Source organism: Notothenia coriiceps, unplaced genomic scaffold (assembly GCF_000735185.1).
Source record: "Notothenia coriiceps isolate Sejong01 unplaced genomic scaffold, NC01 NC01_scaffold00031853, whole genome shotgun sequence".
Classification (NCBI taxonomy): domain Eukaryota; kingdom Metazoa; phylum Chordata; class Actinopteri; order Perciformes; family Nototheniidae; genus Notothenia; species Notothenia coriiceps.
Genome location: NW_011364554.1, coordinates 148,676 through 164,577, shown reverse-complemented (window position 1 = coordinate 164,577; position 15,902 = coordinate 148,676). Strand labels below are relative to the sequence as shown.

Here is a 15,902-nt window from a genome sequence, read left to right as displayed (position 1 = left end):
ACTCACTGTCACAAGAAACAGTGTTGTTGGTGTTTAACTTTTATATATCCTAAGTGCTCTTTGTACCAGGCTGTAGACACAGGGTGGAATATATTACAGAGCTATTTTCAGTGTCAAACATGATACCTTCAAGATTTCAACTACTGCACCAACTGGCTATAAATATTAATAATTGATGCTCTTCACCTAAGATCTCTAGTTCCACTGTTTTCCTTGGTAATGACAATTCTTCGTTTTAAATGTGCTATGCCTTGTCATACATTGTCAACATTGTTCCACATTCACAGTCTTCGAGAGCCAATCAGGTTCTGTTTTTTGTTTCTGTGTTTTTAAATTGTTTTGCTTTGTGGTGGCTAAGTAGTTTTTGGAATCAAACAAGTAAATGTTTCATAGTCGTGAGGTTTAACAGAAGCGTTTAGTTGTGTTGGAATAAAAGGCAGGATGAAAAAAGCACGGCAGTAACGGAGAACTAAAGAGTCTCGGTGTGGGTGCACGCCTGCGTGAAGGCGTGTGTGCACGCTAGAAAGATTTGGATAATCATGTTTCAACGAGCTCCGGGCAGCGCTTTGTGCACTGTGCAGCTAAAGGTTATAAAATATCCCATTCTCTGAGCAGCAACAATGGGCATCACATTGCTAGCCTCCCCTCTCATCTCGCCTCCTACTGAATGTCTCCCTTCGTTCTCATTAAAGTGAGCCGGGCCCACTTTCATAACATTTTAATAGCTGTGCACCGAATCAGACACCTGAGATCTATCTCACAACAGTTGGACTCTCTTTGTCTGATATAATTGCTAATGTGTGTATTATGTAGCCCAGTGCTGCTTCACAGAGGGAACATTCTTTTACTTTTAAAGCTAGACAAGATCTTCAGTGTGTTTTAGAAACCTAGAGAAATTAGTCATGTCCTCTGACTAATGTGTGCCACACAATGGTTTCATATTTAGCCTGATTAAGAAAATACATTGTAATTCAGCTGTGGCTGGCGAATGTGACAGGCAATCGGTGGATACGTAATCACTCTGCTTCGTAATGGGTCTGTGTAGACAGCGTTCTAATAAAGGTGGTCAATAATGATGACACACACAGTCCAATGCGAAGCAATTATATCTACTCACTGTTGGTAAAATGCATACTGAAAAAAATCAAAGGTCCCAAGCCATTAGTGCCTGAGGCAACACATTGTTACAGCCAACACAAAGCTGTTAAGAGGAGCTCAAAAGCACATCTTAATGGATGCAGAAAATCAGCTTCTAATAATGCTTTGCAACTAATAGACCTTTAGCAACAGATGTATGGAAAGTTTAATGTAGTGAAATACATTATGTAACATTAATGATACACTTTTCCCAACTTTGACTGATTTTGAAAATAAAATAATCAACAACTACAGTACACTTTCCTTTTTTACCTGCTAGGTTAAATCCAAATGCACCAGCTAATTACCAATCAGTGACACGCTTTGCTGTTTAATGAACAGCAATTTTAGATGATGATGTTTTGGAATACAGACACAGTTTTATCCACGATAGGAGCCAAAGATCTGCGTTTCAGAGGTGAGAGAAAACTAAGCTAATATGAAGCACTTCTAAGTTCAAACAACAGCTTTGTGAAGGGTGAACCAGGCCCTAAACTGCATATGAAAATGTTACTTTTAATTAACTTGTTACATTTATAACCTGGTATCTGTGGTGCAGTAAATGGATTCAGTAGCGGGACGCCTAAACACTCTGCAGTAATAGTTATCACAGCAAATCCCTCAATGCTCAAGATATTTTTTTGTCTACTGAATGCTAAAACTGTATTTTTAAAACAGGTGAATTACATTTGCCATTTTGGTCACCTAACGGTCCGATTTTCATTAAATGTATAGGCGAGCATAAAGCAAGGATGAAAGTCAGAATCACGTGGCAGATGCACGCAATACTTTTCACTCATGGTGGATAATAATGTTATTCTTGTGTAATGAGCCTTCCTGCATGATTACCTACAGTATGGCAGTTTTAGTATATTTTGATACCATTACTTTGGTTATTTTAATCTTGTATGCATTTGAACCATAGATTTGAACGCTGTTTGTTTTTTTACATTGTGTTATTGCTTTTTTTATTAGGATTGAATATTTGTTCAAACTGTTTTTCCTAGGTGGAAGTTGTTTAGCCTGTAAGCTAGCATGTGCTGCTGACATGAGGTGACACAGTAGTCAACAGCATAAGGTACTTTTTTTCATATCTGACTCATGAGTGGGAGGGTGTAACGCAGACATTATGGTGCTGCATCGACACTAATTACCATGACCAGGTTTCAGCAGCTCTTCAAAGTGTTGACAAAGACCAGACTGTACTGTGAATACATCTTTATTATTAAAATACAAACTCAATGAGAGAAGAAGCCAAACTTTGTAACAGAAATGTAACACAACACACAAATTACTACCATGTCCTCGTTTTTTCCGTCAGACTCCACCAAGAAGCTGAAGGATGTGCTGCAGGAGTTCCATGGAGATGGTGTGTTGGCAAAATACAATCCAGAGGAGGTACGTATGTACAGTTTATACTTTATGTGCCTATCTGCATATTCCTAAACATTGAGAAATAACATTATTGTATATGTGTTATTTTGGCATAAATATGTTTGATTTTAAGAACATAGCTGTTAAGAATTGTACATACATTAACATTTCCTATTTGTTTGATTATGTATATTTAAGGTTGGGAAAGAAAGTGCCATAATCTCAATCCACAGTGATCAGTGCTTTTTAGGCTTACACTTGTAATCCACTATGCATGGATTGATAATTGTTGCAAGACAGTTATTACCTCTTAATGTCGTGGCAGTTAATCCAGAGAACTACACGCTGCCTTTTTTAGGGTTTTCACATGCTTAGGTGTAAAATGGACATTTAGCACATTTTGATATGAAGCCATGCAGTTTTGTGATAACTGCATGAACCATAAACCTGTTGGGTTTCTTTCTTTCTACAATGCTGCGGATTTAGAAGCACGACATCCTCAGCCAGGTAACGCTCACCTCTCACTTTCAATTCTGGTTGATGTGTTTGATCATACTGTATGGTGTCACGCTTGATAACTCAACACGACGGTCAAGAACAAAAACATGTTTTCAGAGAGCAATAAAGTTAACGGCATTCATAGAGAAATGCATTTATATACAGTAAACAAATGCAATCTTGTCTACTACATAATTAGGTTCCTATATAATTTAAATACAATATTTAGTTTGGTTTAGAGGGAGACATGTGTGGTCCTTGGATTATGTTTACAGTTTTAAAATGTGGTTAATGTTTATTGAAACAAAACTAAAATATTTGGTTGGTTTTTAAAAAAACATTATTTGGTTTTCATGTTGTAAGCCGGCATTTGGTGGACTTCCAGTTACTTTGACTAAAGACATGAGACTGTCAAAAATGTGCTTTGAAATGTAATTCACAATGCAGTTTGTTTGTATGGGATTATTATTTTTAGGAGACATTACTGCTGTAATGTGTTTCTTGAATCTAAATAAATGATAGGTAAGACCACAGAACATAGACTGCAAAAACATTGAAAGCACTCTAACAGAGCTTCACCACCCACATCAACACTCTTTCTGAGTGCATAAACCTGTAACAAGAGTTTTAAACATTTAGCAAGTGACCGCAGACGTCACCCCCAAAAGTAAAACAATTTAAACTGCAGCTCAGCTCACCATGACAATCAACATGGTCTGTTTTTATCATGTTTGTTTTTCTAGGATATCGACTTTGAGGGCTTCAAGGTCTTCATGCAGACGTTCTTGGAGAGCGAACTCCCCGAAGAGTTTTGTCAACACCTCTTCATGACATTTAGCAACAATGGTCCCAAACCCAGTCCCTCATCTTCTGACAAACCCAGAGTCTCTGGTGAGTGTTAAAGGAAGTATTTACCATAACAAACCCTCAAGCTGTTGGTGTTTAGTTACTAATATTTAAATGAAATCATTGCAGCATTTGTGGCTAAAGTGCAAACAATGTGTCCCTTATTCCATAATGCTCCAACAGCATTTCCTTAGTGACTTTTTGGTGATGATTTTTTCTTTACTGTGTAAAAGCCGCAACATTTTTTTGAATCCGTGTTTTGTGCCATCGGATAATAACAGATTTCCTGCCAAGTTTAGCTCGGTGGCACACAATGCAATTTGTTATGTTGCGGCTGCCAATTGTCTTGGCTTCGGTTTCCTTTGTTTACAGTATTTACACTTATATTTGATTCTGCTGTGACAATGAGTTACCGATAATAGAGACAGCCTTCCCCTGCATTGACTCTTAGAACATACTCCAAACATCCCATTGTGTCGGCCAATATCTCAATTCTGACCTCATATCACCTGTAATGTAATTTTTTTCAATTCTTAGCATTCACTTTGATTCTTGGTTGAGTTTGAGGCTATTAAAGGAGCTTCTTACACTGTCCAATGTCTGACTATTGATAATGACATACAATTAGTGCTGATGTTATGAGTGTTTTTGCATGATGTGCAGATGACTTGGGAAGTAGGACACATGTAAAGCCTGAACACTAATCTAATCTCACAGGCACAGGATTTTTTATAGAATAATGATCAAATTCCTTATAAAAGACAGCAAACTAAAGCAAGTGGTAATATGGATGTTGCATGACCAAATGTCTGCTTAGGGTTAAACAGCTAATGTCATGAAACTAAGAGGGTGCAAGGAAACGTTTCAATAGATCTCACATATATTAAATGTTTCTTAACAGCACAATAAGCACGTGTTTCCATGATGCTGATAACTGCTGTAATCAGCTACAGATGAGGATGTACTGTGTAAAACTGTTATCATTAATGTATGTTAATGTCCAACAAAACACACAGATGCAGTAATTGAAATAATAAAATGGCCTTTTATTGCTTTTTGGTGTGCATTTACCCCAAGCTTACAGCAGCAGAGATTGCCCTGTCAGGATCAAAAGCAGCATTTACCGTTCAGTTGATGGAATTGGAGAAGATTCTCCCTGGGGATTGAACAGTACATTAGCACATAAGGTTGCTACAGTTCAGCTGAACATTTGTAGCAGGGGGTTTTTACCTAAAAACAAGTTGCTGACATTTTATAAAATCAGTGTTTGACCTGCAGTGTAGCAATGAATATACTAGCATCAGTTAAGCATTGTAAAGAGATCAATGCAGGACAATTAAACCTAATAAATCATCCTTCGCTTGCATATTCTGAAATAATTTACAAACACAACAGGCACATCCGATAAAACATTTTTAATTCCTTTAATACATAAACGTTTTTTGTTTCAGAGATAAAACCTGCGTGTCACTTCTATTTCTATATCTTACATAATGTAATACAAGATATCTGCATATTTTCATGATGGGTAAATATTCAGCACATTGGATATACAGTAAGTCTCACACATTTTTTAGATCAACAGAAAATGAAATTAATGTAGACTCGGCACATCACCTAACATGATTTGTATTATTTGCATTTTTTATTTAATGCACATTGTTTGGCCCTACCTCCCAGAGCATGTGTTGAGCTGAGTCAGTGCATCCTGCTGTGAATGTGTTTATTAGGCCTTATTGATCTAGTTTAAACAGGAAGTCCTCACACCATGGAGCCCAGATCCTCATCTGAGTTCAGATGGGAGAACTAACATGTCCCGTCTACCATAAACTGCTCAGTCTGCACACAGGAGTCTTCTTTTTACAACGTTAACAAGAGGTTTATTTCCCAATAAAAGCACATTAGAAGCAAACGGCATAATAACTTATTTTATGGCTGCTGTAGCTGTGTATATACACTGACTGTAAGAAAATGTTAACATAGCTGCTTGTATTAAATATGTCCTTTCAGTCATTACCCAAAACACATGACCATAGTGAGTACTGGAAAGTAGACTAGTAAATGGAAAACCTTTCTCTTAGGCTGAATGCTCCTCTCCCCCATAACAGTCCACTGTAATCTCAATTGATACCTGCTTTTATGGGAAAAAGCTATTTCAAATGCACTCAAAACTGCTAAGAAATAACAGTGGCCTTCTTATTGTCATAATCCTGCCAACCATTTCTAGAATATGTTCAATTCACTACATACTTTGGGTATATGAACACACCGACCAGTTCTCATTTCTAACTCGCCAAATCAGACTTTTCAAAGCTTTCAAAAACTCCTAGTTTCCTAATTGGAATTCTTGCAAAACTGTTTATGAGACCAATATTTAGTCGTTAGAAAGGGATGATTACCCTAAATCCCAGCTAGGTTAATATTAAAGTATGTTAATGATGTCAATGTGGGCCGATGATTTTGCACATCAGGATGTAGACTAGAGTCAAAGCTAAACTGTTTGTGAGAAAGAGAAAAAATACATTTGTGCGCAGCGTTTTCAAAGCACTCGCTGGAGCAGTGACTATAAATCTCGTTGTATTCTGTACAATGACAATAAAAGCTTTTGAATTTGTACCCCGGAGAAGTTGCTCATAACGGCGAGATGAGCATGTATGTACATTTCTCATTTTTCTTTTCAGTGTGTATTTCTATTTTGCACACCTGTTTGCCATTGCTAATGACTATACTTACTGTGTTTCCATATTTAAGCCTTGGGCCTGTTGCATATTTTATGAACCCGATGAAGCAATTACTCTCGTCAGTGGTATTAAATACCAACACAACACAAATGCCTCTTTCTACCGTGTGTTGCTCATGCAAATGGGACAACACAGTTTTTGATATACCACAAAGAAAAACTAGTGACGTAAGTGCCAATAAAAAAGCTGAATGCAGTTTTAAGCAAGGACCTTTAGTAGATAGCTGACAACAAGCTGATGTACATTAGCCGGTTATGTCAGTTTACCAGAGTAGGGAATCAATAGGAATAGCAGCGTTATTAATCATGTATTCATCTTTACTGTTTGAACACAATGAGATCAGGTTGAAAAATGGTAGAACAGTATAGTTCTATAATCCATTCAAATCACTTGTAGGAGTACAGCCCTGATTTAAAAACAAAGACTTAAACTGGACTGTTTGTTCGCCTTTTGTGAACTGGACACCCACCATTGATCAATCTCACTGTATGACTAATATGGTGCCAGCATGTTGTTGGGCTAACATTAGATGCATTGTGGAGGATGTTTTGACCTTTCATATCCGTTTCCCTGCAGGGCTGAAGCTGATGAAAGGCAGCTCGACCCCTCTGAAGACAGTCGCACTGCCACAGCCTCTGGATACGGTGCAGCTGAAGGACATCGTGTGTTACCTCTCGTTGCTGGAGGGCGGGCGTCCTGAGGACAAGTTGGAGTGTGAGTGTCCCCCCACATCACAAGGCTTTTGGCTCCTATGCCTTTATACATTGAGAATCTAGAAAGTCAGTGTTGTACAGTCAAGTACAAAAATCCAGGTTTATGAACTGCAGAGATGAAACACTTGGAGCTGAATAGAAAAATAGAAAGATAAAAAACGCAACCACCCACCTGAGCCACTATAAGGGCAGGAGTAATGTCACTGGTTGAGTCAAACCTCAGTGGGTGGAAAGCAGTCAGTTCAGACTGAAGTCCAGTGAGAAAGACAAAGGGCAAGAGAGGATAAACCATGAATCTTTTCTCTGTTGCATTGTAAGGCAAGGTAAGGCAAGGCAAGGCAAGGCAAGGCAAGGCAAGGCAAGGCAAGGCAAGGCAAGGCAAGGCAAGGCAAGGCAAGGCAAGGCAAGGCAAGGCAAGGCAAGGCAAGGCAAGGCAAGGCAAGGCAAGGCAAGGCAAGGCAAGGCAAGGCAAGGCAAGGCAAGGCAAGGCAAGGCAAGGCAAGGCAAGGCAAGGCAAGGCAAGGCAAGTTTATTTATATAGCACCTTTCAACACAAGGCAATTCAAGGTGCTTTACAAAAATGAAAGACATTCAGACAAAGGCATTTCAAAACAGTAAAAGATAATAAAAGAAACATTAAAAGAAAAAATACATGAATACAAAGTACATGAATAAAAAAAGTACATGAATAAAAAGTTACAGTGCAGTTTAAGATATGAATAGTTCACACAGAAGTTCCACTTTACTGATGAACAGAACGGCTCAGTTTTAATTAAAAGCAGCAACAAAAAAATAATTGTAGAACAATGCTACATCTATTCAAAAATATTCAGAACATTTGGTGGTATTGGTATAAAAACAAGCAATCAATGGTGTCACAAAGTGTTTTGAAAATGGCAGTAATTATATTTGTTCAAATTTTATGGACAAAACTAATTAATTGGATTGAGGAAATAATCCTGTGATAAATTACAATTCACAATTTTACACAAAGCCAGAGTCCTTTTTTATAGAAAAAATAATGAATGAGGTGGACTCTATTCTGTTTTGAACTGGGCATACTGAGTGTGTTATAGGAATCAAAGGAAAGTAAGTTTGGCTTTGTTCTTTTTTCAAAGTTTATGTTCAGTCAATGTAACTCATGGTTGGTTTGGTCTTTTCTGCTAATGCAGCATCCAGCAGAACTACAGTTGCTATGGTTACATGCTGTATGATATAACTTTCACAGTTAATGAAAACATCTGTTTAACTGTGTAATCTGTGTTACAATGGTGTAAAAGGGCATGCCAAACAGACACCTTTCACTATGGTTAGTAAGATATTTAACAATTATACATTTCTGTCAATCAATTAATCAACACATCGTTTCAGCAGTACTTATATATACTGTTGGGTAGTTTATATATAACAAAATGTATTTTTCTTGACTCTTTGCAAAAACTAATATTTTTAGCTGGTAATTAAATATCGTAGTAGAAATTGCAATATTTGCCTATGAGATCATGGAAAGAAAAGACTCAAGTTAAATGTGTATATAAGTACATTACCTCACTTAGAGTACTTTTCACCGCTGAAAATGACTATCACGTTACATGTAAGCCTGGATCAGCTTTCCTAGCCATCCCTCTTTGCTTTCAAAGTCTATACATCTTTGGTCCCAAATAAATAAAACCACTGGTTTGAAAAAACAAAAACAACTACTTTGTCCAGGTGCTGAGAATTATATCTCAACACTTCTTAGTCACACATTGGACTGGCTCGGGTACAAAAGATTGAAACAACATAAATTAATCAGAAAAACCCAAAAATAATAATATTTATCAAGTGTATTGTCTAAATTTACCTTGGTCCTCAGCTGCGTTTAACTCAAACATTGAATTATTTTCTTTCTCATCTTAAGTTGTGAAAAATGCTCATCCTTACAACTACTGTCTGTGAGGTCAACATGACATAAGAACATAAGCCTGGGAAAGCAGGGAACGCTGATAATACACAGTCATCTTATTTTGTACCAAACAGATATTTGATATTTTCTAAAAACAATCTACCTTGGGATTTTGTATTCATATTTATTTTCCAGTGAAATATTTTCCAGGTATTTTCTTCTACCTGTTCTCTGTCGTCGTGCATCTATTTGTGAGGTTATAAATTCAGAGTTTCAGTCTCTGGTGTATTTTGTTGTGAGCAAACTCATGCATTCAAACTGGGCCTTTCTTCCTCCTGTTGTTTTGTCTTACAACCAAATTTGGTTTCCTAATTTTTAATTACCACCATTTACACTTATCTTTATAACTTTCTTTGGAGACGATCATTGCAGCTCCCATTAAGTCTCCCTTCTCAATTGTTCACACATCTTCCCACATCTCTTAATTGCGTTTATCACAAGGTAACATCACTTAATTGGACATCAGACCTTTTTCTCTGCGTAGCTATAATTCTCATCCATTCTCTGAATTATTGAGTAGAGTAGCTCTCATTAAGCTCAAGGATGGTTAAATAATTAAACTGATGCTGCCTGTGTGTTATCACATCATGGATTTAACTATGGATGATGTCTTATTGAGCTCTTCTCCTGCCTGTATCCCTGCCTCTCTCAAACTCTGCGAACACCACTGTTGGTATTTTTATCAGGTGGACAGCTCCCTCTGCTGGTTAGTTTAAGAACTGCTCTGGTTTCAATACATGCTGTTTGTGTTGATCTCTTTATCAGGATCATCTCAAATGAGCAGATTCTGGCAATCCAGCTCAGATGTCTGCATTGTTATTAACTTAAACAAATACAAATATGTAATGTAACTTGTTCCCGTGCAGTTTCCCTTGTTTCAGGTACTGTACTTATAAACAAAGAGTGACAGTATATTGAAGCAATGGAGAAAAGGCTGAATCAAGTCCTATATTCAATGAAACCATCTTTTGTCTCTTAAAAAAAATCATAATTGTATTATTCTTATATTTAATAGAAATGATTGTATACATGTAGAGAGACATATATTTAAGTTAAATCAATATATATAGATTTAAGTGATTCCAATTCGTTTTTTCTTTCATGAGAGCCACAGAGAAAACTATTTTCTGCTTTTGTACTGTGGACAGAAGTAACAATTCTCATAATTTTTACTAAACCCCCAAATGGTCGCACCCACTCAGGAAACTGGCACTTAGCTCCTCGTTAGTGGCCTGACGAACCTCCATCTGACGTCAACTCCCTGTGGTGTTAGACCCTCCTCCCCTCTGCTGCACGACAGGCAGGATGGGGTGGGGGGGGGGGGGGTAAGAGCACCTCTTAGAGCAGACATTAGTATGGAAATGATCTGCGGCCAGGTCATGTTGTTCTTATTGTCTCGATTCTGTTACATACAGACTTTGAGGGTGTTAACGCATCACTGTGATGTAAAAGGTAGAGCCAATCACAGCTGAGATGTGGGAGCTGTCTGTTTCCATGGAGACACTTTTGAGTGGCAATTGGGAGACACTTAAAGTTTCAGTATAAGGATGTTTTGTATTTACCTGCAGTGAAGTGCAGAGAGGGGAAAAAAAGCAGTTTTATGGAGCAGTGAATTCTGTGTTTCTCCTGCCTATAACTGCTCTGTTCACTAACCCTCAGGGTGTAGAGCACAGGCTGTGTATGCTACAGATTGACATTTTGTTTTTTGTCTCCACAGTTATGTTTCGCCTCTATGACACTGATGGAAATGGCTCTTTGGACAGCTCGGTAAATAAGAACAACTTTCACTGGGATTAATTTTTCAAAAAAGCTTAATTGAACCCGATATTACCCCTGATTGTGATCAATGATCAAGTCATGTCTAATGAGTTGTATTTCAATGTGTGCTCTCAAGACACAAATTACAGTTATGACAGGATACACTCTCCTGTCAATTATTATCACTATGTGCTGATTATATTCTAGATAAAACAATAAAAAAAATAGAATCACAACTTCTTCACAAACAGTTTCCTGTCCAATACTTCCAACAACATACATTAAAAATGTGCAGATAATTATTATGTTGATTGATAAATCCTCAGCTTAAAGGTGGGGTTTCTCAAACTACCTACCCCACCTTTAAGAGTCATTTTATCTTCAAGGGTTTGCGTTCCTTAAGAACATTATAATTGTTGAATGTTAATGATTTGCATTAAAAATATACAAACCAAAATGATAAAAATACATGAGCACTTTTGGTGATAATAATAATAATAATAATGGGCAATCATTTACTTAAGTGCTGTATGTCGGCACAATGTTGAGGTACTTTACTTAAGTGTGTCAATTTGAAGCCACTTTATTTCTGCTTAACTACAAATAAGTGAAAAATATGGTACTTTTCACTTCACTGCATTTATATCAAGATAACTTTTAAAGGTACATTTCTCTATAAATTAGTATTGTATACTCTATTATTGATTCAATTACTCATACTGTTTATAAACCATTAACCATGACAACATTAAAATGCTGCTCATTCATTAAAATTCAAATAAGTCCAGTATATAGAGTTCATAATGTGGACATTTTGCATAATGAGTACTTAAGTTGTCTTTCTACTCTTTGTACTTGTTAGTACTTGAGGGGTAAATAATACTATTACAAACACACAAACCCTTTGCTACCATTTTATACATTTTATACTTCAACACATGTTTAGGAATATGACATAAAAAAAAATATCCAAGAGAAAAGTTGTGAATGAAAGCGCACCAGTGCTTTTGTGTACAAGTATAGAAAGTGCATAGAATGGATTGATGGGTTAACTAGGAGGGAGAAAGGGTGGGGTGTGGGGAGAGGTTTTGTAATGTACTCTATTATTAGTATCCCATTATAAGCTGGTATAGGGAGTGTAGAGAAAAGAGGACACAGAGCGCTCAGAAATATTCATCACCCAGATGTTAAAGATAATACACATAATAATAATAATAATACCATTTTGTTTTTTAACATCTTAAAGAAGTCCAAGTGCATCATGGTGATTTATTATCCCAATATCAAACCCTCCCCCCCCTTAAAAAGTAACCATTGTAATTAAACCGTCAACCTCGGAGCTCTTCCCACGCTGCCTTTGTTTTTCTCTGAACAACTCTTCTGTTTGGGAGAATGACGTTCCTAACCTACTATTACACACTGTTCATCAGTCTATTCAGGCCAAAGACATTAAAGGACATCAACTTGTAAGGCTGCAATATACAGAAAGGTAAATACAGTATTTTTGTGCCTGTAATTGACTGTCTGTGGTCTCGCCGCAGGAGCTGGAGCACATTATCTCCCAGATGATGCATGTAGCCGAGTACCTGGAGTGGGACGTGACTGAGCTGAAACCAGTAAGAGACATATTTCACCCAGTTAACAGAAATCAGTAATGATGGGAATTTGAATATAATATCCTGTCTGGCAAACCTCTTGGCTTGTAACCACACGCCTTCTCAGCAATCTTAGACATGCTTCTTTCACAACAATGTGGCAGGAGTTTAGCACAAAGGATGTTACTGAACATTATTTAAGAGCTGTTAAAATCAAAATGACAAGTGGGTATAGTATTGATATGCTCATTAAATGTAGTTTCCACAAAGTTTATTTCATCGCCACGTTATTTGAGACCAGATTACTCCAATATACAACGTGGAACTGTGAAAAATATTTTATTTTTTTTAAAGGTCACCTATTATGCAAAACTCACTTTTTCCTGTCTTTTCTACATAAACATGTGTCCCCTCTGTGTAAAGACATTCTGAAAGTTTCAGGAAAAAAGCTTCGCTCACTTTTTGTCCTGATCCATTTATATAAAAACCTGTCTGAAAATGAGCTGATCAGATGTTGGCCACTTTATGATGTCATAACGATTTTTTTGGCTTGTGTAACCATTAGTCAATCACCAACCAAAGTAACCCCCCCCCACCTTATCACCTGAATCTCCTCCTAGAGAGGGGTGTGGGGAGGGGCTCCTTATTTTCATCTAAAGTAACAGACAGAGAATCAGCACTTTTGAAACAGGGCTGAAACAGACGGGATTATGGGATGCTGCAATGCACGATATGTTTGGTGTTTGGAGCCAAACACTTCAGAGACATGTTTTGTTTATATCTGAGACCTATAATATACTGATGAAAAACAGTATAATAGGGGACCTTTAATTTTGTCTTTGTGTTTACTGTAGATCCTGCAGGATATGATGTCGGAGATAGACTATGATCGCGATGGCACGGTGTCACTGGAGGAGTGGATCCAAGGAGGCATGACTACTATCCCACTGCTGGTGCTGCTGGGCCTGGAGACGGTGAGGCCACAGAGAGATAGGGATACCACTCACTTGTAATGTTACAAGAAAAAAAGTCTTAGAAAGGGCCTTTTGGATACAAATTGGATCACCTTGATATATTTGCTTCCAGTTTTGACACAGCTCTTTCTTTATCAGTTGAAATCTCATACATGTATCGTGAACCTGGAGTATATTCAAATAGTTTCATTTTACAAAGTCAAAACATGTACAGCAGCTTTTATCGGTTGTATCCATTTTACAATAACCTAACAATATCAAAATGTTCATTTATTAAACTAACAGTCTACAGTCATGATGAAGAGTTGTATTTAGACACATCTGTGATTTGTGCTCAATGCTAACATCAGCAGGCGAACATGGTCTTCAAGTCTAGCGTTTTCCCAGCAAAGGCTGATATGAAATGTTGTTTTTTTTGTGTAGTTTTTTGGTATTGTACACATTTGACCTCATGGTGGGCCTGATTCATGGGTTCACCAAAGTTATCACAACTCATCCTGCCAGTGACTGGAGTCTGTTAACCACATTTTTGGCAATCCAAGCAAAAGATGTTGAGACATAACCCTGAAAAATGACCAATCACCTTAAATGTTTAGTTGATATTTTAATGTCTGTACATACAAACTTATAATAACTCAAGGTCTTATTTAAGAACTGATTTCCTTACACTGTTTGTGGGTGAACAACGACCTGGAGAAATTAAGCTGATACAGTATTTGTTTGCATCCTAGAAGTGTATATTGCTCCGTTTCTATCAGTCTCTCCTCAGCTCTTGTTACCTTACTCAACGTTTTTTCTACTATCATTTACTAGAATTTAAAATACGCATCTGAAATGTTTTTTTTTCTTTATGCCCATGCTACTTCATGTATAATCTAAAGAAGGTCAGACGCAGTAAATGACAACACAAAAACATTCATCATCATCATTAATACATATTGTAAAACTAATAAATGATTTAGTAACAGATGAAACCCAGTGGTTTCCTGAGAGCTTCCTTATTCTCGTGTATCCCCTCTGCTGGAGGGTGATCCTCAAACTGAGAGCGGTTCATATTTCTTCCACTAGATGGAGCCACTTGACCAGCTTCAGCAGTCTTCCCTACCAATCTTCATTTTTTATGAATGAATAATACTGCAAAGGGAAGACGGCAAAACTTGTCCTGAGTCTTTACTGAAAGGAATTAAATAAAAATAGAAAGCTAACTACAGCTAGTGATCAAATCTTAATGACAATTAAATCATTGAAATAATTAGGGAATGATTGTTCCACTAGAATGTGAAATGATAAATGTAATCACTTAATTATTGAATCAATCATTTGTGTTTCTGCTTCAGAATGTTAAAGATGACGGGCAACACGTGTGGAGGCTGAAGCACTTCAACAAGCCGGCTTACTGTAACCTGTGTCTCAACATGCTAATTGGACTGGGGAAGCAGGGACTCTGCTGCTCTTGTGAGTAATTCACTTACCATTAAGGGTTCGACAGATACATTGATCGGCACGGACAGAGAGAAATACATTACACTTGGCCCTTACTGTCTGTCCAGTGTTGTCTGTTGCTGCGAACTTAATATGGGTGTTTCACTGTAATCAAATTTACTTCAAAAATTGCCATCTGATTTTTCACTTGGCCCTTTGAAAACAGAAGTAATTCAAATGAGGTTTACCAATAACTTTAGTGTCACATGATGATTTAAAACTTGTTTTTAGTGCTTTCTCCAACACTATGAGCAGAAAAGGGGAAAAAGACAATTAAAGCACATTCAGACAGTCGTGTGAATCAAGCCTGCTTGTGTTTATGGTGGCTAAAGAAACTTCAGAACAGCTTTCCCAAACACATCACTCAAACCTTGGTTTATATCATTTCAAACTGTATGAAAATGTGTTTTCCCCTCTGTTTTGTGTCTTTTCCTAGTTGAAAGTCTTACATTGCATTTCATTGTTTTGCTTTCTTCCCCAGTCTGCAAATACACAGTGCATGAGCGCTGTGTGGCTCGCGCTCCTCCGTCTTGCATCAAAACCTATGTCAAGTCCAAGAAAAACACAGAGGTGCGTCCAATTGGAGTGTTTACCAATCGGCACGCTTGGATCAGCGATGCTCCACGGGGCTTTGGATGAGGGCTTCTTTTCTTCTAATGGAATTAAAACTCGATCTGCTACTTAGCATTTCTAATTACCAGGACAAGCATAGTTTAAAGACACAGATGGCACCATTTGTTTGGCCTTTCTGGGTTTTTTCTCTTTCCTTCTTCCTTGTTTTCTTTCCTTCTTGCTTTCTTTAATTGTTTTCACTTGTATACAACATCTTGTTTTTCTGC

The 15,902-nt window shown here is 37.3% G+C and overlaps 1 protein-coding gene across 1 annotated transcript in view; it reads left to right on the top strand.

Annotated features, from left to right (window-relative positions):
• dgkb (diacylglycerol kinase, beta) overlaps positions 1–15,902 on the top strand; it is a 56,672-nt gene that overhangs the window by 3,662 nt on the left and 37,108 nt on the right. Inside the window, exons 3-11 of the mRNA XM_010788414.1 lie at positions 2,459–2,535; positions 2,998–3,018; positions 3,753–3,900; positions 7,173–7,310; positions 10,972–11,021; positions 12,554–12,628; positions 13,462–13,581; positions 14,919–15,036; positions 15,545–15,633. Of these exons, the coding sequence (XP_010786716.1) occupies positions 2,459–2,535; positions 2,998–3,018; positions 3,753–3,900; positions 7,173–7,310; positions 10,972–11,021; positions 12,554–12,628; positions 13,462–13,581; positions 14,919–15,036; positions 15,545–15,633 (836 nt within the window). The remainder of the gene's footprint in view (positions 1–2,458; positions 2,536–2,997; positions 3,019–3,752; positions 3,901–7,172; positions 7,311–10,971; positions 11,022–12,553; positions 12,629–13,461; positions 13,582–14,918; positions 15,037–15,544; positions 15,634–15,902) is intronic.